This window comes from Salvia splendens, chromosome 4 (assembly GCF_004379255.2).
Source record: "Salvia splendens isolate huo1 chromosome 4, SspV2, whole genome shotgun sequence".
Taxonomy (NCBI): Eukaryota; Viridiplantae; Streptophyta; class Magnoliopsida; order Lamiales; family Lamiaceae; genus Salvia; species Salvia splendens.
The window spans coordinates 11816128-11840420 of record NC_056035.1 but is presented as its reverse complement, the minus strand read 5'-3'; the positions used below and the strand labels follow the sequence as shown (position 1 = coordinate 11840420).

The following is a 24293-nucleotide window of genomic DNA, read 5'->3' as shown; positions in this document are numbered from 1 at the left end:
TTAATTTTTAGGATTTTAATTATGTCGTTTTTATTTTATTTGTCATTTGTAATATTATTTAGATTTTTTTAATGAATTTTAGTATTATTGAAATGTTTTTGTTTAATTGAATTTTAAATTAATTGTGCTCGTCCTTGCGGAAGAGCACAGCTGCGGGTGTTGTGCTCTTGCAAGAGAGCAAGCAGAAAAAGTGGGGCCCGACCCACAATCGTGCCGCTGACAAGAGCACGATTGTGGATGCTCTGAGAAAACTTGCTATGCTTATTTGAAACCACAAGAAAAAAACTGACGGCAAAATTGTGAAAATAATCGGTGCAAATACTCTGGAATCAAGGTATGTTTCTCGTTGGTGATCTTTCATCTTTGTGTATCTTGTCGCGTTGAAGTGTTTTCGTTGTTGTTAGTTGTATATTTCAGCTAGAAAATTATCCAAGTATTTGTGTAGTAATGTGCATTTACAGAATGAAATGCATGTCGCTTACTATGCTTCTGTTGCACGAGGATGATGAAACTGTGATTTTTTGTGTGGTTGTTAGAATTGCTCGGGTGTTTTGATTTTGGTGTACTTTTAGTAGTGTTTTTTTTGTGTGATTTGCTGAGACTTTGTGTTTCAAATACTATATCTTTTGTGATGGACTTTTTCCATTGAGGACAAAAAACTGGAAAAATCGGGTTTATGGGGCACTTTGCCTTTAAGATTACGTAAATGTACCCATTTTGTTATCTATTCCATAAATGGGAAAAACGCCTATGAAATTGGCGTGTCTTTAAGTAAAAACGCCAATAGTAATGGCGTGTTTTCACGTAAATACGCCAACGTAGTTGGCGTTTTATACTTGTGTCGTATTTTGGGCGTATTCTCTCCGATTACAATTACGATAAAAAACGCCAACTTGGTTGGCGTGTATAACTGGAAAAACGCCTTTGTAGTTGGCGTGTTATCGTTGTTGAAACGCCGAACAGATTGACGTTTTTACAAAAAGACGCCAACACGAGTGACGTATTACGGACATTCCCGTTGGCGTTTTGAGCTAACACGCCAACGGGAATGGCGTGTTATTTAAAAACGCCAATGTCATTGGCGTGTCTAAGTTAGTCTTTTTTTTGCTCGCTTTTTTCCACGACGAGTGCGGACATTCTGAATAAAGACGCCAGTCCCGTTGGCGTTTCTAAGTTAGTCTTTATTTTGCTCGTTTTTTCTACGACGAATGCGGACATTCTGAATAAAGACGCCAGTCCCGTTGGCGTTTTTTAGCTAAAAGACGCCAGTCGCGTTGGCGTGTTTAAGTAAAAACACGCCATTTAAGTTGGCGACTCTTTAAACACGCCATTCCCATCGGCGTTTTTCAATAAAAAACGCTACCCCAGTTAGCGTTTTTAGCTGATCATTTCATCATTACTCAATAAATAAGTACATACAAATATTACCCAATACATTAGTCCAAATATTGCTAAATACAGAAATCCAATATTACACAATGCATACGTTCAAGTGTCTCGCCTTTTCCGCGTAAAAAAGCTACGGATCCCCTTCCCGATTCTGGCGGTTGAGAGTCTAGAAGGAGGAGTCTCTCGCACAACGACATTCTCTAAATCAACCCCGAAATATTCGTCTCGCACAGAAGACCGAGGTGGAGAATGTGGGACATCACTGAGACCGATGTCTTCGCCTGTACCACCAGTGTGGCTGACAGAATGACGACCTCGAACTGCAGATCTTGGTGGAGGTGGAGGCATAAAATCGTGACCGACATCATCAGTGTGACTGACAGAATGACGACCTCGAACTGCATATCTTGGTGGAGGTGGAGGCAAATAATCGTCAGCGGCATCATCTACCAACTGAGTATCCATCCTTGGTGGAGGTGGAGGCATAAAATCGTGATCGGCATCATCAGTGTGACTGACAGAACGACGACCTCGAACTGCATATCTTGGTGGAGGTGGAGGCATAAAATCGTCAGCGGCATCATCTACCAACTGAGTATCCATCCTTGGCTAAGCATTCGGGCAGTTGCGCCTGTCGTGACCTGGTTGACGACAATGTTTACATCGGCGTCGGGCTCGTGGCTGATCAGCTTCACGGACATCCATCTGATTAGGAATCCTAGTAGTACGGTATCGACCGCGACTTTTAGGCATTAACTGTGCTCGTGAACATTGCAAAGTCCATTCAGGCACGACCCAATAATCTTGGTGTCTGGGTGGATTGAACACCGTAGAATATTGGTGTACCCAAACACTTGTGCGGTATACGGGATCAACAAGCGACAGCATGTTGTCATTTCTAAAACGCGCAACTGCCGCTGCATGTGAACATGGAAGTCTCCACATCTGCCACTTTTGACATTTGCAGTGCGAGTCCAAGTACTTTACCTTCCACTTATTAGCGCCCTTTCCACCAATTCGACGCTTTGTTCGAACCACATAATGTCCTGCAATTGTGTTGGGTGCTCTCACATTATGTAATTGACCTTTTGCATCATTTTTGCACACCTTTTCATGCGCCCACGGGGTAAGTGGTGTGGCACACTGTGTTGATGCAATTGACCGGTCATTGAACCATTCTATTGTCCTCCAGAATATCATATCAATGCAAGCTTTAATTGGGAGTTGTCTTGCGCCTCTCAACACATTGTTGTAAGATTCCACCATATTAGTGGTCACCTCACCCCATCTTTTGTGTTTGTCATACGCCAGATTCCATTTTTCTAACTCCACGGCATCAAGGTACTGCAAAGCCTCGTTGTTGACGTTTCGAAGTAAACGACGTCTGATCTTAAACTTGCGCTTCTTGGTAGCAATACCAATTTTCCAAACAAGTCTTTTGACCATGATACCTTTGTGATTCTGCAAAACATTCTTTCTAACATGTACCAAGCAAAATCTGTGATGACCTACATTGGGTTCTTCTTTCCATATGGGAGAATTCATTGCATCTATGATTCCCACATGCCTATCAGATATGACACATATTTCATGCTTTGCTACATGAAGTCTAATGCGTTCCATAAACCAATTCCAACTTTCTTTGGTTTCCTCATCAACAATGGCATATGCAACAGGCAAACATTTCTTATTAGCATCAAATCCAACGGCAATAAGAATTTTACCTCGACATCGTCCACGTAGATGAGTTCCATCAACCGTTAAAACTGGTTTGCATAGTTGAAAAGCCTCCACAGCTGGTCCAAAAGCCCAGAATACGTACTTGAATACCTTGTTCATACCATTGCTTAATATGTCATCGTGCATCCATTCCACAATTGTGCCAGGATTTTGTCTTTGCATTTCATTCAAATAAGCTGGTAAAACTTTGAACGACCACTCCCATCCACCGTATACAAGCTCAATCGCTGTCCTCCGAGCATACCATGCTTTCTTGTAACTAACTTTGACATGAAATCTATTTTCAATATCCGCCACAATTGTTTTTACCTTGTAGCAAGGATCGTTTTCTATCTGATGGCGAACACTCAACGCTATCATACCCGACGAAAGATTAGCGTGGCCATTATAGTTACGATCCCCCATGCAAGTATGAGCAGTGCTAAACACTCTAATTTGCCAGTGTTCATCATGCTTCCTCAGTGTTGCTCGGCACTCCCACAAACATTTAGGTAAGGACGTATCTTTCGGATTTCCTTGTGGCCACTTACAAACTGCATGCCATCTCTTTCCTTTACTTTCAACAACTGTATATTGTCGGATTTTTTCCAAATGCCAATGAGTCACAGCTGCCTTCAATTCCAACTTCGTTCTAAATTTAGTATGCAAACCGACATTGGTAGGATCTTTTTCACTCCAATAATGCACACTGGGATCATCACGCTCAAAGTTTTTGGGATCAAAACTATCATATGGACCTGGTAAGGTGCGAAAGTAGTTGATTCCAGGCTGTGGGAACTGTGGAACTACTCTTCCTCCAACTGCCCTTCCACCAACTGATGTTTCTCTAACTGCTGTTTCTCCAAGTGGAATGGATGGTCTTGAAGCAACAAATTGTTCATCATCCGACGGATCACCATCTGAGTCTGTACTAACCGTGTCGGAATCTTCAGAATAATAAGGTGATTGTGGATCAAGAAAGTCGGCTTTATCAGGACCTATTATGTCCTCAACCACATCACAATTGTCACGTTCCCCTAAATGCACGCCTCCAGCTTCAAAATCTTGTGTTGCAGCTAAATATGGTTCTTGGGCTCTCGTAGACGTACCAACATCAAAATCTTGTGTTGCAGCAAAATATGGTTCTTGGGCTCTCGTTGACGTACCAACATCATAACTTATGACATGATAACTATGATGTTGAGTAATTGCCGAATACTCAACATATAATTCAATTACACCTCCAATAATCATACTCTCACTAAACATTAGTTGCATGCATACTTCTTCTAGTTGAACACCTATAAACGTGACTCCGGATCCAAAGCATATAGTACGTTTCCATATTATTTGAATATTGTTTTCATATATGCTTATCCCCATCCTTTCACAAATTTTTTCCACAAGCTCATCGTACGAAATTGTTTCATCCAACATAATGAATCATTTAGCAAAAGGAGGATCATACGAAATAACTGCTCCGGGAATTATCTTTCCACCCCAATATAAATTGACACACCACGTCATACTATCTGCAATAATGTAAAACACAAATAAATATGTATTATTTTTACATTCATCATTATGTAGAGTCAGCCAAAAAATTGACAAAATAATTCTATTAAATACACTACAATATATATTATCATAACAATCCATTAAATATTGGTAACAAAATTAGATATACTACAACATATAATAGCATAACAATTGGTCAAAATATTTCTATTAAAATATATACTATCATAATAATCCATCAAAATATTAATGTGCCCATAACAATTGGTCAAACTATTATATTAATTGCACTACAATATATATTATCACAACAATCAATCAAATATTGGAAGACTAATGTTTAGAAGAATGAGTCTAAAATTTGATATACTAACCGATTAGAAGGACTAATGTTTGGAATAATTAGCCAAATTCAAAATATCCACGCTTAAATCCACCACCGGGTCGACCCGAGCGAAAGGTTTTTCCGCCTTGGGAAGGGTTTTCGCGTTTTGGGGAGGGAAAGTGTTTAGGGTCGCGATGTTGGGGGAGATCTGATAAGGATATGGTTCAACAGAAACACGCCGACCGAAATGACGTTTTTAATGTAACACGCCAACCTCAGTGGCGTTTCTATTATTAAATACGCCTACTGCAATGGCGTTTTAATAATTAAACACGCCGACTATATTGGCGTTTTAGCCTAAAACACGCCAATTAAGTTGGCGTTTTTCATATAGCTGTATTTGGCGAAAATACACCTACAATACGACGCGATAATAAAACGCCAATGATGTTGGCGTATTTACTAATAGAAACGCCAATGTGGTTGGCGTTTTTCCCATTTTTGGAATAGATAACAAAATGGGTATATTTACGTAATCTTTAGTGTAAACTAGCCTATATACCCGATTTTCCCAAAAAAACTGGTGTCTGATTTATGATTTGTTCATCTGATTCTCATACAGATGGATGGGTGGGATTTTATAAATGAAGTAGGACCTAGCGGCGTCAAGGATAAATTTTCTAATGGGTCGACACAAATGGAATTTGATGATGATGTAGACTTCAACTATTCTGATTCTGAAGATGAGGTGGATTGTGCCCTGCAAGAACTGGACAAAGGCTTCTTGAAAGGATTCTGTAAGAAGGCTTCAACGGCGTTCTTCGAGAAATATGGTTTAATTAGCCACCAGATCAATTCTTACAATGACTTTGTTAAGCATGGGATCCAACAAGTCTTTGAATCCATTGGGGAGATTATGATAGAACCTGGATATGATCCTACAAAAAGAGGAGATGGTGAGTGGAGACGTGCAACTCTTAGGTTTGGAAAAGTCACACTTGATCGCCCAACATTCTGGACCGGTGAAAAGTTTTCATCGGTTGATGGTGCTAAAGAGTTTTTGGAGCTTTTGCCCAGGCATGCACATCTTCAAAATATGACGTATTCATCCATGATTGAAGTTGAGACTTTTCTTCAGGTAATAGGTGGTTTCATTCTTCTTCATTGTAGTATATTCCTCTGTGGTTATGTAGATCAGTTGCACTGTGTTTTATTTTCTAGTTTTCCGAGTTAAGCAACTGATTCTCCGCTTAATGTGGTAAGTGGATTTTATAATAGTTAAGGGTTCATAAATGTTTTACTTAGGGAATCCACTTGCATATTGGACAAACTCATTGTAATATACTTATATACTAGTAAGTACTCCCTCCGTTCCATAGTAATGGAGGCGTTTCTTTTTGACACGGAGATTAAGAAAAATTGTGTTAGGTGAGTTAAGGAAGAATAAAGTGGAAAATGAAAAAGGTAGAGAGATGAAGAGAGAAAAAAGTAAGAGAGAGTAAAGTAGGTGTGGAAAAATGTGTTGACTTTTACTAAAAAGGGAAATGACTCTATTACTATGGAACGGAGGGAGTAGTTGATTTACTGTGCAATTCGATTCTTGGTTTCATTCTCATACACTCAAGTGTTTTGATGCTCCAATTCCAAACAACTTTAGTTGCTTTTACTTTACCAATGGAACAGTGTAGACTAGTATCTCAGCTAAATCTAGCTTTTCCACTTGGAGGAGCAACACAAAGTCATGCTAATTTGTAGATGTCCATAAGTATTTGCAAACCTTTCAGTTTATTTCCACTTGGAGGAGCAACAAAATGAAGGTGGCGTTCTAACACCATCTTTATTTTGTTTCTCTTATGTTCTTTCAGATATCATCTGTTTTGACAATCTCAATATTTCAGGTGTACACAGAAAGCCCCTCGAGAAGTGACAAATTTAAAACTGGTGTAGATATAGTTGTTGAGAAGACAATGCTGAGTGAGACTCAGACTGATGTTAACTTTGGGAGACTCCCTGTCATGGTGAAATCGGACTTGTCATGGTGAAATCGGACTTGTGCTGGATGAGTTCACCTGAACCTGATAGTAAAGAAAAAGAGATTGTGAAATTGATCAAGGGGGTTATTTTGTTATCAAGGGTGCTGAGAAGGTAAGACTAATTAGGTGTCACTGTTTCATTAATTATTAGTTGGGAAATGCCGAAATGTGATAGTGAGTAGAAACTATTGAAATCTGATTTTTTGTATTGCTTAATCTTATTATTTCTGTCTCGTATTCCAACTGATGGATAACTTCAGTAACACCTTGGAAATTCCATTATAGTCACTAAATATGCCACGACTTGGTTGATCTTAGTAGCCTACGTTGGTGGCATAATCTGTTACTGTTGATATTTTGCTACACTCTACTTTATTATTACAAACCCTTTGACATTTTAAGTTGTACAAAGGTCTTTCTGTTTTCTGTTAGCTTAAAGTTATTGATATAGTCTTCAACTATTGTCGTAGACATTCATTGCTCAGGAGCAAATATGCCTTAAAAGGCTGTGGGTGGCTAAGGATCCTACATGGACAGTTGCATATCGTCCAGTGGCAAAAAGGAATCGAGTGTATATAAAGTTGGTTCCAAAAGTGGAGCATTTGATAGCTGGAGACAAGATCCTCACTGCCTACTTTTATGTCACGGAGATTCCTATTTGGCTTTTGTTCTTTGCTCTGGGTGTTCCAAATGATAGAGAGGTGGTTAAGCTGATTGGTCTGGACACTGATGAAGACTCTGCAATTTCAAATATACTCGTGCCATCGATATATGATGCTGATAAGAAATTTGATGGTTTCCGTAAGGCAGGCAATGCTGTTGAGCACATCAAGAAACTGATGCAGGGCTGCAATTTTCCTCCTACAGAAACAGTGGATGATTTGATTGATACCTACCTCTTTCCCAATATGAGGAGCCGGAGGCAGAAGGCTTCTTTTCTTGCCTATATGGTCAAGTGCCTGCTGGAGGCTTACAGAGGGCTCCGCAAAGTTGACAATAGAGATGACTTTAGGAATAAGAGGGTGGAGTTGGCAGGTGAACTCCTTGAAAGAGAACTGAGGGTCCACATTAAACATGCGGAGAGGCGAATGGTGAAAGCCATACAGAAAGACCTGTACAAAGATAGGGAGGTGCAGACTATCGATCACTACTTGGATGCCTCAATAATCACCAATGGTCTTTCCAGAGCCTTCTCAGCTGGAGCTTGGGTGCACCCTTACAAGAGGATGGAAAGAATGTCTGGTGTAGTTGCTAATCTGAGGCGAACAAATCCCTTGCAGGCAGTCTGTGATATGCGAAGAACTCGACAGCAGGTCTCATTCACAGGCAGAGTCGGTGATGCTAGATACCCGTAAGTTTTTATTATCACCTGGATGCTAATGATGAATAGAAATTTCTTGCCCTATGTTCAGTAACAAAAGTAAATTTTATATTCTCTTTAAGGCTGAACCTTATTAACTCTAATATGCTAACTGGACCTGTTCTGAGTCATATCCTGAAGTTATTGGTGATTTATCATTTATTTAATTATGTCGCAAGTGGTGATATTCTGTTTATAAGGAGCGTGTATCAGCATTCTTATATTTGGTATGAAAATAAGTATCTCATGATTGTCGAAATGGTTATTGCAGGCACCCATCTCATTGGGGGTAAAGTCTGCTTTCTCTCTACACCAGATGGAGAAAATTGTGGTCTGGTTAAGAATCTGGCCAGCCTGGGTCTTGTCAGTACTAAAATCCTGTAACTAGAAAGCATTCTAAAGAGGTTCCATGAGTGTGGAATGGAGAATTTGGTTGATGATGGCTCTTGTTTGCTTGATGGAAAGCACAGTTTTTCTAGATGGAGATTGGGTTGGAGTATGCAAAGATTCTTCCTCATTTGTTGCTAAGCTGAGATGCAAGAGACGCAAAATGGAAATACCTGATCAGGTGGTCTTAAACTCGTATAATCTTCTCTTCTAGAGTATCATTTATGTGGTAGATGATATATGTGTTGAATTGTATCATGTCCCAAAGTTGTAGAAGGTTTAATCATTCCAGAAGGCCAGAATAAGTTAGACTTGCTGACTTTGGCTTTACAAATATGTTATCATTTTTATTTTTTCATGTTAATCACTCAATTGCCCATACAAGTTGCAAATTCCTTAACTTTATCATCTGTGCTATTGGATCCGTAGTGCTGTCTTGTCTGCATTCTGTCTCTTATGATACACTTTCATCAACTTTAGATATGCTTGATAGTATTCTGGTTCTATCTTGAGATGGTTCTCTCTTTTTTAATCTGAAGCATCCTGAATCCAGATAATAATTAAAAGCTGAAAACATAAAAATAATACCTCTTTATGTTTTCTTTATGGCTTCCAAGTGTGGTGTAAGTCTATAGGTTTCAACATGGCACATAATTTTGTACTATTGTTAGCTTTAGCTTTCCAGCAGTTTCCTTCTAAGTAGGGACATGTATCTGTATTATGTTATTTCTTGGATACTAATTCTTGTTGTTTGTTGCAGATTGAGATCAAACGAGACAAGCATCAGGGTGAAGTGCGCATATTTGCTGATGCTGGAAGGATACTGCGACCTCTCTTTGTTGTCCAGAACTTGAAAAAGATCAAAGATTTGAAAGGAGAGTTTTTGTTTCAATCTTTTCTTAATAATGGCATAGTTGAGTTGATTGGACCGGAAGAGGAAGAAGACTGTCAAACTGCATGGGGAATTGACTACCTGTTCACTGCCGAACTAGATAACCCACCTGTGAAATATACCCACTGTGAGTTTGATAGTTCATTCCTTCTAGGTCTAAGCTGTGGCATAATTCCGTTTGCCAACCATGATCATGCTAGGAGAGTTCTTTACCAATCTGCTAAGCACTCTCAGCAAGCCATTGGGTACTCGACCACAAATCCTAGCATTCGAGTTGATACAAACTCCCATCAGCTGTACTATCCCCAGAGGTCTCTTTTCAGAACGATGCTTTCAGATTGCCTTGGGAAGTCTAGGTATGCTGGGCATCACAAAGGGATGATGCCACGACCTGACTTCTTCAACGGCCAGTGTGCTATTGTGGCTGTTAATGTTCATCTTGGGTATAATCAAGAAGACTCACTTGTGATGAACCGTGCTTCTTTAGACCGTGGCATGTTCAGAACCGAACATGTTAGGAGTTACAAGGCTGAGGTTGAGAATTCAGAAGCTGTGGGGAAAAGACCCAAGACTGATGAGTTTGTTAGTTTTGGGAAGATGCAAAGCAAGATTGGGCGTGTTGACAGCCTTGATGATGATGGCTTTCCCTTTATTGGTGCAAATCTCCAAACTGGTGACATAGTCATTGGAAAGCATGCTGCTTCAGGGGTTGATCATAGCATCAAGCTCAAGCATACTGAAAGGGGCATGGTTCAAAAGGTTGTGCTGTCAGCCAATGATGAGGGAAAGAACTTTGCAGTTGTGTCTTTGAGACAGGTAAATTTATTTCAGAACTTTAAACCTACATTTTCTCTCTAAAAAGGGTAGCAGATGACAAAAACAAAAAGTCATTTAGAAATGTTGATCTGTTATGAGGAATGTAATTGCCTTCCATATACATGCCTAAGGCATATTTTTTTTGCTTCTGTGCAATCAATCTCTGCTTGTTCACACTATTTGACTTGAAATATACTCCTTGTATTTGTGTTTTCTCCTAGTGTCAGTTGATGGTATTTCCCTTTATTATTGCTCTCTGGATACTCTCTTCATTTATGTGCTTCTTTTGCTAATTCTCTGGTGTCATACTATGGAGTATGTATTTGTACAGATATTGGAGTATTTCTACCTAAAACGTTGCCTTTTACAATTTCTATTATGGGATCACCAAGTATTGCTCTTTGAGAATTGTATTCTATGACCCTGTTCGCCTTTTAGGAGCAGGCTGTTTTTGTGAGCATAATATAGAAATCTTGGCCTCAGTAACTCTATGAAATTAGATGCTAAATAGTATGTTGCACTTTTCCAGCTCAGTTTCCAGCTCAGTAAGTACTAATTACGTTGTGTCTTCCCACACTTCCTTGAACACTCCTTGCCTCAACAATGCACTCAAAATATGCTCAGACGCATGCACTGTTTTAAGGGACTACTACTGCTATTTATGTATATGTTGAATATAGAGTGCATTTTGGTAGTCGAGCATACTGACCCAATCCCTTATACACTTTGTGTTAAGTACTTAAGTTTCTTAACTTTCCCATGTCTTGTTGCTGGGTACACTTGTGGCTCTGCCCAGGTTCGTGCTCCATGCCTGGGGGACAAATTTTCGAGCATGCACGGGCAGAAAGGTGTTCTGGGTTTTCTTGAGTCTCAGGAGAACTTTCCTTTTACCATAAAAGGAATAGTTCCAGATATTATGATAAACCCACATGCGTTTCCTTCTCGACAAACACCCGGACAACTTCTGGAAGCTGCCCTTGGCAAAGGGATTGCACTTGGAGTTGGACTAAAATATGCAACCCCATTTTCCACTCCTTCAGTCGAAGATATAACCACCCAACTTCACAGGTATTTATCTTTAATGGTGGAGTTTTATAATATTTGACTTCATAACAGATTCTTTGCTTCAGTGTTAGAAATAGAAGTGGAAGTACTATTGGGCTTGGAAAACCTTTAAATCTTGTCCTAAGTACCGTCTTATTTATAAATATAATTCTATCTGACTCCCAATTTCTGCATTTTATCGTTGGCTATTGAATTCGTCATGTTAGGGCAAAAATATTATGCTTATTAGTTAGGACTGTTGTTCAAAAAGTTGACTATTTATTGATCCATTGCAAGTAAGGTTTCTAAATTAGTGCTAGTTTGAAGATCTACTTCCCATAATCAGACAACCTGAAAATTTGTCTTTTCCTTGATATCTATATTCTCCAACTAATATGACTACGGCATCTTTCAGGCTCGGATATTCCAGATGGGGAGGGGAAAGAGTATATGATGGTCGTACAGGTGAAAAGGTTGAATCTCTCATCTTTATGGGGCAAACATTCTACCAGCGTCTTACTCATATGGCTGAGGACAAGGTGAAGTTCAGAAATACAGGGCCGGTTCACCCTCTTACTCGTCAGCCCGTTGCTGACAGGAAGCGCTTTGGTGGAATCAAATTTGGTGAGATGGAACGAGACTGCCTTATAGCCCATGGTGCAGCAGCCAACCTGCATGAGCGTCTATTCACCCTCAGTGATTCATCACAGATGCACACATATGCAGGAAGTGCAAGAACATGGCTGGTGTGATCCAACGATCAGTGTTTGGTGGTCTGAAGGTTTGTGGCCCATACTGTCGATTCTGCGAGTCTGTGGAAGATGTCATAAGGGTGAATGTACCTTATGGGGATAAGTTGCTTTGCCAAGAACTCTTCAGCATGGGGATTTCACTCAAGTTTGAGACTGAGCTGTGCTGATTTTCTATGTAAATCTCTTCAGACAACTATGCTTTTAGTTCTTAGCTATATGTAAGTAGATGAAGATGTATGTAAGAATTTCTAACTTGTATGCAACTTTTCTTTAGCTAATGGCTGCTGTGAAAAACTGTGGTTTGTTGCCAAAGAAATTCCCCTTTTCCAAGCAGAAATTTCTGAATATCACATCATATCATCTCCAATTACATCATTTTGATTTATGGAAACTTCAAAATTGATGTATAACCTTCAACTAGGTTTGGATTTTAGACATAATATCGGATGCAAAATTTACTATTTCATGGCGTTAAGAGTACAATCCAAACAAAATGTTCGAAATAGAAGATTTATTGGATTTCAATATTGTGATTTTATGGAGTGCGTGTATCACGGGATTACCAATATACATTCACTCATTCACACATTACATATATAATATTTTGTATCATGGGATTACCAATACACATTCACCCATTACATATATTCATACATAGGATTGTGATTACCAATACACAATGACTACACATTACATATTACACAAGTAAGCAAAAAATGATAAAGCATGAACCCGGAGATTGATTTTATAATTTTACTATTTGCTTATTCCCCTTTCCTCTTTCAATCCAACAACAATGTCATTGTAAGAGAAACAATAAATAACAACAGACTCCATGGGGAATTCTTCATCATCATTCACAGAGGGATCCATCCATGATTTCGTCGTCAAGGTTTGTTATCTCTCATATATCTGTTAGAACACAAGACCAATATTTGATTGAAGCATAGGACTACCTTGCATTGGATTGAGATAATTTCTTCTTCTAGTACAGAGACTAATTCATGTGCTAAATCAATTATAATCAATCAACACCAATCTTGATTTTTGTACACTTTCTAAGAGACGAAGCCGAATTTTCTTCTTGATTATATTTCTTTCCAACATTATCAACTCGTATGCATGCATGTGTTTTTTGACACGTAAAAGTTTGTGTTATTTCGTAATGTGGAGCAAGCAGGACACTAAAGGTCAAGACGTCAGCCTCGATATATATAAGGGGAAAGTGTTGCTTATTGTCAATGTCGCCTCCCAATGGTCTTCTCTCTCTCTTTTTCTTTGTGTGCGTGTGGTGTGGTGTTTCCTTGAGAATCTGATCTTTATTGGATGAAACAGTAGGTGCACAAACTCGAATTACACAGAGTTAGCTGAGCTTTACACTCAATTCAAGGATAAAGGTATGTTGTTTTGTGCATTAGTATAACCTCTTATGATCTGAATTCTTTCTGTTGCTGTTAATGATGTTTATGTTTATGTTCATTTGATTCAGAATAGGTTTTATTTTTTTGGAGTGTATATTAGGTTTGGAGATATTGGCATTTCCATGCAACCAGTTCTTGAAGCAGGAACCGGGATCAAGCCAAGACGCAGAGCAATTTGCATGCGCAAGATTCAACGCCGAGTTTCCCATATTTCACAAGGTCACTCTATATAAACAATACAGTGAGGAAACTGGAAGCATTGCTATATACTTCACAAGGTTGTCTTGCACTTGTTTTGTGTATATTGACAGTTTCATTGCCTCATAATTAAAGGTGAAAGTGAATGGAGCAAATGCAGCACCAGTTTACAAGTTCCTCAAATCAAATAAAAAAGGGCATTTTGGGGGTAGCATCAAATGGAATTTCACCAAGTTTCTTGTTGACAGAGATGGACACGTCATCAATCGTTATGGAACAACGACCTCCCCAGTGGCCATCAAGGTCTCTCTCTCTCTCTCCCGCACGCGCGCGCACACACCTCTTTCACATATTGATACTGCCAATTTCTGTATTACATTGCAGGGCGACATACAAAAGGCTCTGGGAGATGAAACTTGAAAGGATTTATGTACAGTTTTGACTGTGCCACAAATATCGTTGAGGCAAGGCTGGCAAACTTCATGCTGCATCAACGTGGAAGCATTTAGGTGCAAAATGTAAAAACTTGAGGGAGTGTAAGCGTACCATTCTGCCTTTCTTGATTTTTCTACTGTAAACATTGGCCTTGTTGGCATGTTATATAGGTAGGTATAAGAGTATATACCTTGTTTTCTAGTTAAAATGAATCCAGAAACCTTGAGCAATCACTTCGGAATGCTGATAATTAACAAGGCTGTCATAAACTTTAATATGATGAGAAGGCTATCTCAAAGCCAAATAACTCATCATAGTATGAAGCTTTCTTGTCCCCTAATCTCAGGGTTTCTAGCACCAGAGTATAGAAACAGGAAAGAAGAAGGTTTGAAAACGAACACCTGGAATTTGTTGCTTTATTATATTACATATGAACAAAATGTAGAGGCACAATCACCAAATTTACCGGCGTTTAAGGTTCCACATAATCTTAATAGCTAATAAACAAAACCAAGCAGACGCAGAAGTATCAGAAGTGGAAGATATGCTCGGATTGCAAACTCAAGCAAGCAACATTTCCCACTCGTCGTCTGAAAGTGCCTTGTCGTCATTCCCAGCAGCTTCATCTTGAGATGAGCTTTCAATCGAACAAGAAACAGTACCTTTCTTGTCTCGAGTGTCCAGTGAATCAGCTCCTTCGTCAGCAAGTGAGTCAACCTGCTCCCGAATCAAGCTTTTTGAAGATGAAGCAGATGAAGCTAAGATGCAACTGGTCTGGCTGGATGAGAGTGACTTGCTAAATGGAATATCCCCATCGAAACTCTCCTTCAGCATCCTCACATCCTGACATATAACAGATATTTCTCCCCTGGAACAAAGGAAAGAGGGTCGTCAGCTTGGGAATTGTTATGTGCTACGGACATCCAAAATAAATCGAGCAACTTCACTAGCAAAAGATTCTGAAACTATTAGGGCATTACCACCAACACCAAGAGTATCAAAAAGTCACATCAACAAAACAAACAGTCAAACACCCACCCACTCCAACTTCAACAATGATAACCACCTTTTTTGGCTCACACAAAATTAATGCTATTCCTCTTCAAAGTAAGGTTTCACTAAGCAAAAAAGTATTCAATAATACCCCTATTGAATATCCAGCAACAGGGTAACATTTACAGAGAAAAAATACGGGTGGTCAGCAACCTGGTATAATTCTAGCAGATAAGGGAAGGAAGATTTGTTAAGAACATGTGAACTTACTGCAACGTATCTACTGCACGGCCACGGTCCACAAGAAATTCACGCAACTGCAGCATATTATAAAAACAAGATAAATTAGAAATATAGTTCAAGAAAAAATGGAATGAAACTTCAAACAATGGTAAAAAGCATTTGACATTTGAATCAAATAAATACCACTACTTTTAGAAAGATAAATAGATAAATGACAGTGAGATGTTTTCCTAATTTTGTTTTAGAAAATTATCGTTTTTTACTATGAATGCCATTGTAAAAAATTTAAATCAGATCTCTGCAAAATTAATTGTGGTTTCACTTTCTCATTTGGTCAACTTTTTATACATCAAATGCATAATTATTTTTAATGTTATATACACCACTGACAACAGATACACCATAACCTAAGCATAATTTCAAATAAGTGCCCAACGTTTTTGAAAATTCTCAATTGTGTTCCAACTATGATCTGGCACCCAAGTGATAATGTGGCACGCTGGAGCTACATGTGGCCTTTCTTACGTCCTCAATTGCTGCAATCATCGTAAGCCCAATTTGAACATCTCCGGAACATTCTATGTGGGTTATCGAGCGTAAACACACATCATATTATTGTGGACACGTAAGAAATGTCACATGTGAATTTCAGCATGTCACATCATCATCCAGGTGCTGGATTACTTTTGTTGGGATACAAAATTGAATTTTTGAAAAAATTTAGTGTTTTGTTTCAATTAAACTTACGTTGAGACACATATGCTGTTGGCGACGAACGATGGGACAATAAGTGATATTTTCCCTAAATTATTTAAACTAGTTGTCAAACTATTTTTCTAAATATGAGGGAATAATATTACTCAGTATATAGCATTATTTATGTAAAAATATCATAACCATTAGTCATTTTGACTCGATGAGAATGGTGATTCAACAGGAAAATGTACTTACCAGTTTCATCCGATCAATAGGATTGGGAGCAAACATACCAATCACCATTTAAGTATAACAAATATGAGACAAGTCACTTTACCTTGGAGTTATCTTCTGCTTGTTGGTTTAGGATCTTTGACTCTTGCAACACTTTCTCCATAATCAATTCCTGCTCAGTAAGGGCTCTCATTGCAGCATTTTCCTTTTCTGTTTTTTCTAGCTCAGCAGATTTTATTACATTCTGAGCTTCAGTTAATCGCACCTCCAAGGTTTGTTGCATCTGCATCAGAAAATATAAATAACTGTGACAAATTGACAATGATCAACCATTGAGGAACTTATATGATTCTGTTCACCTTGTTAGCTAGCACCAGATATCAGTTAGTATATATGTAAGAAAAGAAAAAGTGTGGTGTACAGTATAGGATTATATCTGGAGTAACTTATTATGTAAAGCTAATACACTGATATAGCTAAAAAGGAACCAATGATAGGCAGATGGTGAGATACATATACGAATATATAAATTTAAGAAATTGGCTGATGTCATCATAAAATTCATGAGATCCTCATAATAGAACTAAACAAGCGAGCAGCAAGTAAAATCATTCTCACAAAGTCATCAATCCCTCCAATAAGCTATGACTGCTGCATTATTCTCTTCATCACCATAAGAAAAGGATCAACTTTTGACAAGGACTTAGGAAGGTTTCATACCCATATTATAGAGGAGATTGGTACCTCTTCAAAAATGAATTGAAGCATTACACCACTCAAGTTTTGTTGATCGTAATATTTTAAAATAACTAGCACTTTCTAATAAACCTGAGGTAAGTATAAGACAACACCCAGGAAAAACCTCGAGAACTTCATGAAGCCACACAACTTTATGTTAAATTCAAAAGAGGTAACGAAGAAGCTTTAACTTGAAATAATCCAAATTAGCAACACATGAGAAAAGATTACATAGTGCAAATGCTGCAAGATGAATGAGCCCACAATGTTACAGAAGAAATACTCAAGTAAGGTTATTGGAGAAATAAATAGAAGTCTTCATTACACCTCTTCCACATCTCCCTATTTTTGTTAGTTTGCAAAGCAAATAATACTAAGGAAGGTGCCATGTAACTTGAAAATGTAAAAAAAAAGTCACTCTTTGAATTTTGAAACAATTGGACATCAAAATAAAGAATAACAATCTGAAAAATCTGTAACAATTGAGCATGTAGACCTACTAGTCTACTACCACAATGCCAACAGATACTATATGCAATAAATGTAAGAAGCATTAGCACTGAAAATGAAAGTGAAGGTAAAAAGCACCTCATTAAGAACAGCAAGATATTTGTCCCGTTCAACTGACAACGAGAGTGCACGAGACTGAAGCTCTCTCAACTCAGTTGCTAGGATGGCCTTCTCACCATATACTTCCCCAGCATGCTGGAAGAGGAAATATATTTAGCCACAAACATTCATTTACTTATTTGGACAGTTCAAAGTGCTTTAAATACTTGTAAACTAAATAGATAAGGTCAGTAATAGCAATACAACCATGGAATTTGTTTCCTCTGCTAGTTTCACCATATGTTTAATCTCTTCAGACTTAAGCAGTATATCTGTTCCACCCATAGCAGCTTCCATTCTGGCTTGTTCTGCAGCTTTCTCTTTAAGCTCAACTTCCCTCATTAAACTTATAGCAGAGTCCATTGCTGAGAACAACATTTTCTGCAAAATGTATCAGACATCTGATCAATTTTATGAAAAGTGTGGATAATTAGATTATTGGTAAATCAAAACATCACATATTAAAATAATAACACTTGGAAGCTGGAAATACATGTCTAATATAAAATGAATATAAGGGCATAAAGACACAACAATGTAGAGTAAATCGGTCAAAAAAAGGAAAGATAATCATTTCAAACATTAGATTTTTATCTAGATTCAAATAAAAAGAAAGAAATTGATTCTATCATACCTTATTATTTCTTGCATCAGCAATAATATTCGCAAGAGCATCAATCATATGGATTTTGCTAGATTGAGACATGGAGCCACTTAAGGTAGACTCATCATCAGAGTCAACGATGTTGCTACCAGCTTCCATCTTGGGAGCACTGTTACAAGGCAAACTTACATCTAATTCCCCTGAATCATTTACAGACTTTTCACGGAGTGCTAACAACGGAACATTGTTTTCTGGAAGGCTTGCTGTTAGATCACGAACAATAAATGAAGCAGGTCCAACCACACAAGTCCCGTCATCTCCATAGGATTTCCCCTGTTCACATACATCATTGGTAGCTGTATCAAACTCAGTCTCTAAGCACCTAGAGTCTGATCCTTCACTTAAGATATTCACATCTTGAATGCTTCCAGAATCCTTTCCTTGCAAGGTCCACATGGTATGACATGCATCATCAGATGCAAGTTGGATGCTGCTATTTGAAGCTGTCTTGTCAGTTTTGGGTTCTACTGACACTTCAATCTGAAGATTATCTACCTCATCCTTACTAGTCAAATGAGTAACTTCATTATGAGAGAAAATATCAGTCTTCAATTGCATGTTGTTATCATGTACACTTCCAGACAAATTTAAGTAAGCCATAACACCCTCTCGTTCATGATGTTCACCATTGGTATCAGATAAGAGTTTGGTATGGCCATCATTAACATCACTAAAAGACTTCTGATATCCAAAATTAGCAATATAACTGTTTTGGGCATCAGTTGATCCCGCAACAGCATTCACAGATGTGCAATCCGCAGTTTGAACAGTGGTAACAGCACCTGCAAGAGCAGTTGGGAATTGGGATCAAGAAACAAAACCACAGCAACCTGGCCTGCCCCAGATATGCAGTAATTCACCATCTGGAACTCAATAAGAAAGTATGAGACCAAAAGACAGTTTGGGTATCTTAATCAGATAAAGTTTCCAGCTTGATACCTCCTGATGATTCTCCAACAGCAGTACTCCCAGTCGAAGGGGTATGTGGTCTCGATCGTTCAGAAAAGAAAGGTATAATCTCCACAAGCACAGCTTCAACAGCTGCATCAGCATCCTTGCTATGCTCAATAGCAACAGCCCTAAGAGCCCGAGCATCTATCTGTTGCCGAAAAATGACGAAGCCGCAAAAGTCACATTAATTATTCTTAGGGAAAAAACAAAATATAACAACCAAATTTTCAGAATATAAATAAGAATACGAGAATTTAAAAGTATCCTAAAAGTACCACCGGGAAACAATCATTGACTGACAAAAATAATAAAAACTGGGAAGGCCAAAACGTACCTGTGGGAAAATTTCCTGCAATGACTTGTAAACTTTATTGAATCCCATCACCGAATTCTAAAAATCAGATCTGCAAATAACAAAAAACTTCAACCTACACAATCATACTGAGATATTCAAACTCAATCAGCTCACCAAGTCAGTACGGCATGCAGTAAAACCCAGATACAGGAAACGTTTTAATACCTTTTTAAACCTAACGCTCAATCACCTTTACATGAAAAACGACAATTGAACCAAAATTTGAAAAAGTGAAAAAGTAATTCATGTAATCACGATAACAACAACAACAACAACAACAACAAAAAAATATTTGTCTTCTTCAGCCTCTGTGGAGTGTGAGAGATAGAGAGAGCAATGATACGAAGACATCGGATTTGTAGTTTTTACCCGTAATCAGCAGGAAAGCTAAACTGAAGGCGGAAATGAATGCAGGGAAACAGAAGCAAACAACGAGGGGAAATCAAATTGCAAACCCCCTATAATTAAGAAAATAGAAGGTGAAATCTTACGAAATTGCGACCGAATTTCTTCGCCGGAGCAAAATGAGAACGATATCTGATTTGCTCTAACGAAAGATGGAAACTTGTACGTAGTGAGTAGTGACCTTCTTCGAAAAGGGCGTAAATATCAATTCATTTCACGCTTTAGATGTTTGTACATTTAAGATAAAGTGGTTTATGCAATCTTTATAGTCTTTAGTGAATGGTGATTTGAAGGTACAACGCGATGCAGCGGGAGATTATACCCAAGTCGGCACAAGGGAAAAACTATGGCGCTAACAAATTGGGTATTTTGGTCATTTTGTATGAAAAAACTTGCGGTGGTTTGAATTACATAAGATATAAATCAAATTAATGGGTACTATTTTAATCTTCAATTTCACAATCTTCTTTAATTTTAATATATTCGTTTTGCCCAATTTCACAATAATATATTCGTTTTGCCCCTCTTGTAATTAGTAATTTCACCTTTAAACGTCAAGCAACTATTCCTTTCTTTTCCCTTGCTGTATAGTAGAGAATCTTAGTAGATTTGGGACTAAATTAAATCCCATTTCGTCTACATTTAGTTTATTTTGTCTATCATAAAAAGGCTTTGTTTAAAAGATGCAAGAATTAGTAGTAGTACATTGCAAGGTGGACAGATGATAATATTAGTTCACAGTGCTTATACCTATATAGGAGTATTTGTTTCTCATTTTATTCACATTAGTATTTCTTTTTATAATAAAAGAAACCTACTACATTTAAAGAAATTGATCTATGGTCCCAAAACCATGAGATCCTTGTGCTTCTACTACTCAAAAAAATCTCAACTACATCATAACCCTCACCACTAAAATATTAAAATCCTCACTCAACCCTCATTTTCTTGATCTTTACAATAATGTAGGTCAATAGCTCGAACCAACCTCTTTCAAGACAGGAACCATGAGATCCCTGTCAACCAATATTCCCCTATAAATACACACAGACAACACCAATTATTTCAACAAGCAACCCATAAACAAAGATAAAAAAAATGGCCCTAAAATTACTAGCAGCCACCATCCTCATCCTCTCCCTCAGCACCCCACAAGCCCATTGGCTCCCCCGCCGCCCCACGCCTCTCTGCGTGTCCCAGCTGGCAATAGTGAACCGCGCGTGTGGACGACTGCCTTACGCACGAGTCAATCCACCATCCCTTCCATCACCACCTGCCAGAGAGGGAGAGGGAGAGGTGGAGAGCGGGCATCACCACCACCACAGGCAGCGGAGGGAGGGGTACGCGGAGACGGCGCAGGAGGAAGAGTGCTGCCGGTGGGTGAAGGAGGTGGACACGGAGTGCGTGTGTGATCTGCTGGTGCATCTGCCGCCGTTCATGACGAGGCCCCTCCACGAGTACAAGGTCATCGTCGACGACAGCTGCGAGGTCAGCTTCAGCTGCTCCTCCAGATTGGTCAACTTCTGATCACATGTTCAACAAAAGGGTTTCCTCTTTATACCTATATCTATAGATATACTATATCATCTCATGTTCTGCGTCGTTGCAATATAGTGATAGCGTTGGTATTTCATTTTATGAGTGTCTTAATTTTAATCTTGGTAACATGTATTGCCGTATTAATACATGAAATATTCCTCTATAGTAAATTGTATCATGTCTCTTTTTCCATATTTTCTAATGGTGTATGCATCCTGTATATATACTGTTTATTAATTGGGCTGTTAAGTTGGTGGATTATTATTATTGGGCCTGAGAATTATTCTGGCCCAGGTAATTGTGTGGGCTGTGTGTTGCCCTAGCCCATCCCGGATCTGATATACCCCCTCCACTTCTCCACCGCCTCACATCATTCTGCACTCTCTCATCCTCTCACTTCTCTCTCTCGAGTCTTTTGAGTTTCCCTTGGGTTTTCTTCTCTGATGATTCTCTTATTATTGCACGATGGTTTATCACAAGTGTTTGAGTGATTAAACAGGTGTGTGGGTGGAGATAAGCAACTGTTTCGGTTGCTTGGGTTCCAGAGGAGTTAGAGTTTCTTGTTTGAGAGAGATAAGCAACTGCTTTGGTTGCTTGGGTTCCAGAGGAGTTAGGGTTTCTTGTTTGAGAGGTTTTCTGTGTGAGTGGATAGATCCGATGTTGTGGAGTGGATTGGGGTTGTAATCCTTGGTGTGTGAAGGATTTCATGGTTGGATTCAACGTTGCTCACTTGGATCGTGATTTTGGTGAATAGATCTGTACTATTAGCGAGTGGCTGAGCCATAGCTACAAGATCTATGCGATTCCTTTAATTTCTCTCTATATTCTGCATTACTTGTTTCAGATCCGAGAGGATCTCACCTTGTGTTAATAACTTGGGTATTAAGTGTGCAGGTTCTCGGTGAAATCTTGGAGCATTCGGTCCAAGATTGAAAGTCTGAGATAATTGATTAGTTATTGTTGTAATAGCTTGTGTTAGCTTGTAATAGCTTGTAAATCAGTCGCTTGGTTGATAGTTTGACTGAGCTATCTTATACAAGACGAAAGAGGTCTCGGTAAATAGTGAATCCAAAGCTAGTATGATCCCTACAGTGGTATCAGAGCCACGAGAGGACTGCTTTGGCACGCCGAGTTGCTTAAGGAGGTGGGCAAGTGGAACCCTCCCTCGAGTGGGGGTTTGCTCTGGTAAATTGGTTGAATCTCTCTGATTTTCTGTTTCTGTATAGTGCCACATATAGGATTGGGATCTTTGTTGCTGGTAGAAAGTCTTGGCAAGACTTAGGGTTTCTCTGGTGTGTTTTTTCACTCTGTGTTTTGTGCTTCCGTGGTTTCTTGGCGCTCTCTGTATCTTGATCTCTTATTACTTGGCCACCCATCATATTGTGTTGCCTAAGTGACCCCCTGCGCCCTCCAGAAGTGAGTGATTGCGAACTGGGATAGCCTTAGCCGGCCCTGCTCATGACAGTCAAGGATTGGAGGTTTATTTGTGTGAAAATTGGGTGAAACCGGTGTAATTTTGTGTTCTGTTGCCTGTGTGATTGTCTGAGTGTTGGTTGATTGCAAGGTTGTGTGCTTGTGTTCATTTTCATGCTCTCTGTGTTGCTTGAAAAGTTTCTGGTTTCAAAAATGGCACAACCTGTGAGCCTGGTCCCTTTCAATGGCAAAAATGATTTTGTGATATGGAAACAGAAGCTGAAATGTGTCCTTATTCAACAAAAGGTTTTAAAATGTGTTGATGATTCTGTGTCTGATGATACTCCACAAGATAAACTTGATTAAATGAATGAATTGGCTAAAGCTACTATTATTCTCAACTTATCTGACTCTGTGATTAGGAAAGTTAATCACATTGAATCTGCCTCTGAAATGTGGAAACACCTTGATATTTTGTATACAGAAATTTCTATGTCTTCAAGGATGTATTTGCTTGAAAAACTTTTCAAATTTAAGCTTGACTTGTCAAAAGATATTGATGACAATGTGGATAGATTTCAAAAACTTGTTCAAGACATTAAGAGGTCAGGTGATAAAACTATTGATGAATATACTAGTATTGCTTTGATGAATGTCATACCTGATTCTTACAGTGATGTGAAAGCTGCTATTATATATGGCAGAGATACCACTCCTCTTGATTTGATAATTAGCTCACTTAAATCTAAGGAACATGAATTAAGGGAAAGGGCTTCTAACAAATCTGCTCCTAATAGGGTTTTAAATGTTAGTGGGAGGTCTAAATCAAGAGGGGGTAATGAATCTAAGGGAGGATTAAGTTCCAAGAAAAACTTCAGATCTAGGTCCAACATTAGGGACCTCAGATTTATCAAGAAATGCTATAATTGTGGAGAGCACTTTAAAAGGGACTGTAATAAGCCTAAAAAGTATAAACCTCCTAACAACAATGGAAGCTCTTAGATTGAAACTGTTGCTAATATTGCAAAGTTTGATGCTGAAAATGATTCTGTGTTCATGCTGCATGATATGTTATACATAAATGCTTCCCCCAAGTGTCATTTCTCATCAAATGATTGACTATGTGATTCTGGTTGTACATATCATGTTAGTCCTTTCAAGGAA

General features: G+C 38.6%; 3 protein-coding genes and 1 pseudogene across 4 annotated transcripts; 3 read left to right on the top strand and 1 right to left on the bottom strand.

The window, feature by feature from the left end:
- Positions 1–298: 298 nt before the first annotated feature.
- LOC121798591 lies at positions 299–12518 on the top strand (annotated as a pseudogene).
- Positions 12519–13070: 552 nt separating this feature from the next.
- On the top strand, positions 13071–14274 carry LOC121800661 (probable glutathione peroxidase 5). Its single transcript, XM_042200183.1, has 6 exons — positions 13071–13127; positions 13416–13492; positions 13571–13632; positions 13757–13875; positions 13990–14157; positions 14239–14274. The coding sequence occupies exons 1-6, from the start codon at positions 13071–13073 to the stop codon at positions 14272–14274; spliced, it is 519 nt and encodes a 172-aa protein (XP_042056117.1).
- A 401-nt stretch (positions 14275–14675) lies between these two features.
- On the bottom strand, positions 14676–20410 carry LOC121798590. 2 transcript variants are annotated; one of them, XM_042197666.1, is made up of 9 exons: positions 20264–20410; positions 19752–19821; positions 19406–19565; positions 18437–19248; positions 18010–18183; positions 17782–17898; positions 16559–16738; positions 15553–15599; positions 14676–15157 (listed from the first exon to the last, which is right to left on the bottom strand). In XM_042197666.1, the coding sequence occupies exons 2-9, from the start codon at positions 19797–19799 to the stop codon at positions 14851–14853; spliced, it is 1845 nt and encodes a 614-aa protein (XP_042053600.1). In that variant the 5' UTR covers positions 19800–19821; positions 20264–20410; the 3' UTR covers positions 14676–14850. The 2 variants fall into 2 exon arrangements, with proteins under 2 accessions (XP_042053600.1, XP_042053601.1); XM_042197667.1 differs by lacking the exon at positions 20264–20410 and adding an exon at positions 20142–20229.
- Positions 20411–21275: 865 nt separating this feature from the next.
- Positions 21276–21704, top strand: LOC121800660. The gene has a single exon (XM_042200182.1). The coding sequence runs from the start codon at positions 21276–21278 to the stop codon at positions 21702–21704; it is 429 nt and encodes a 142-aa protein (XP_042056116.1).
- Positions 21705–24293: the final 2589 nt, after the last annotated feature.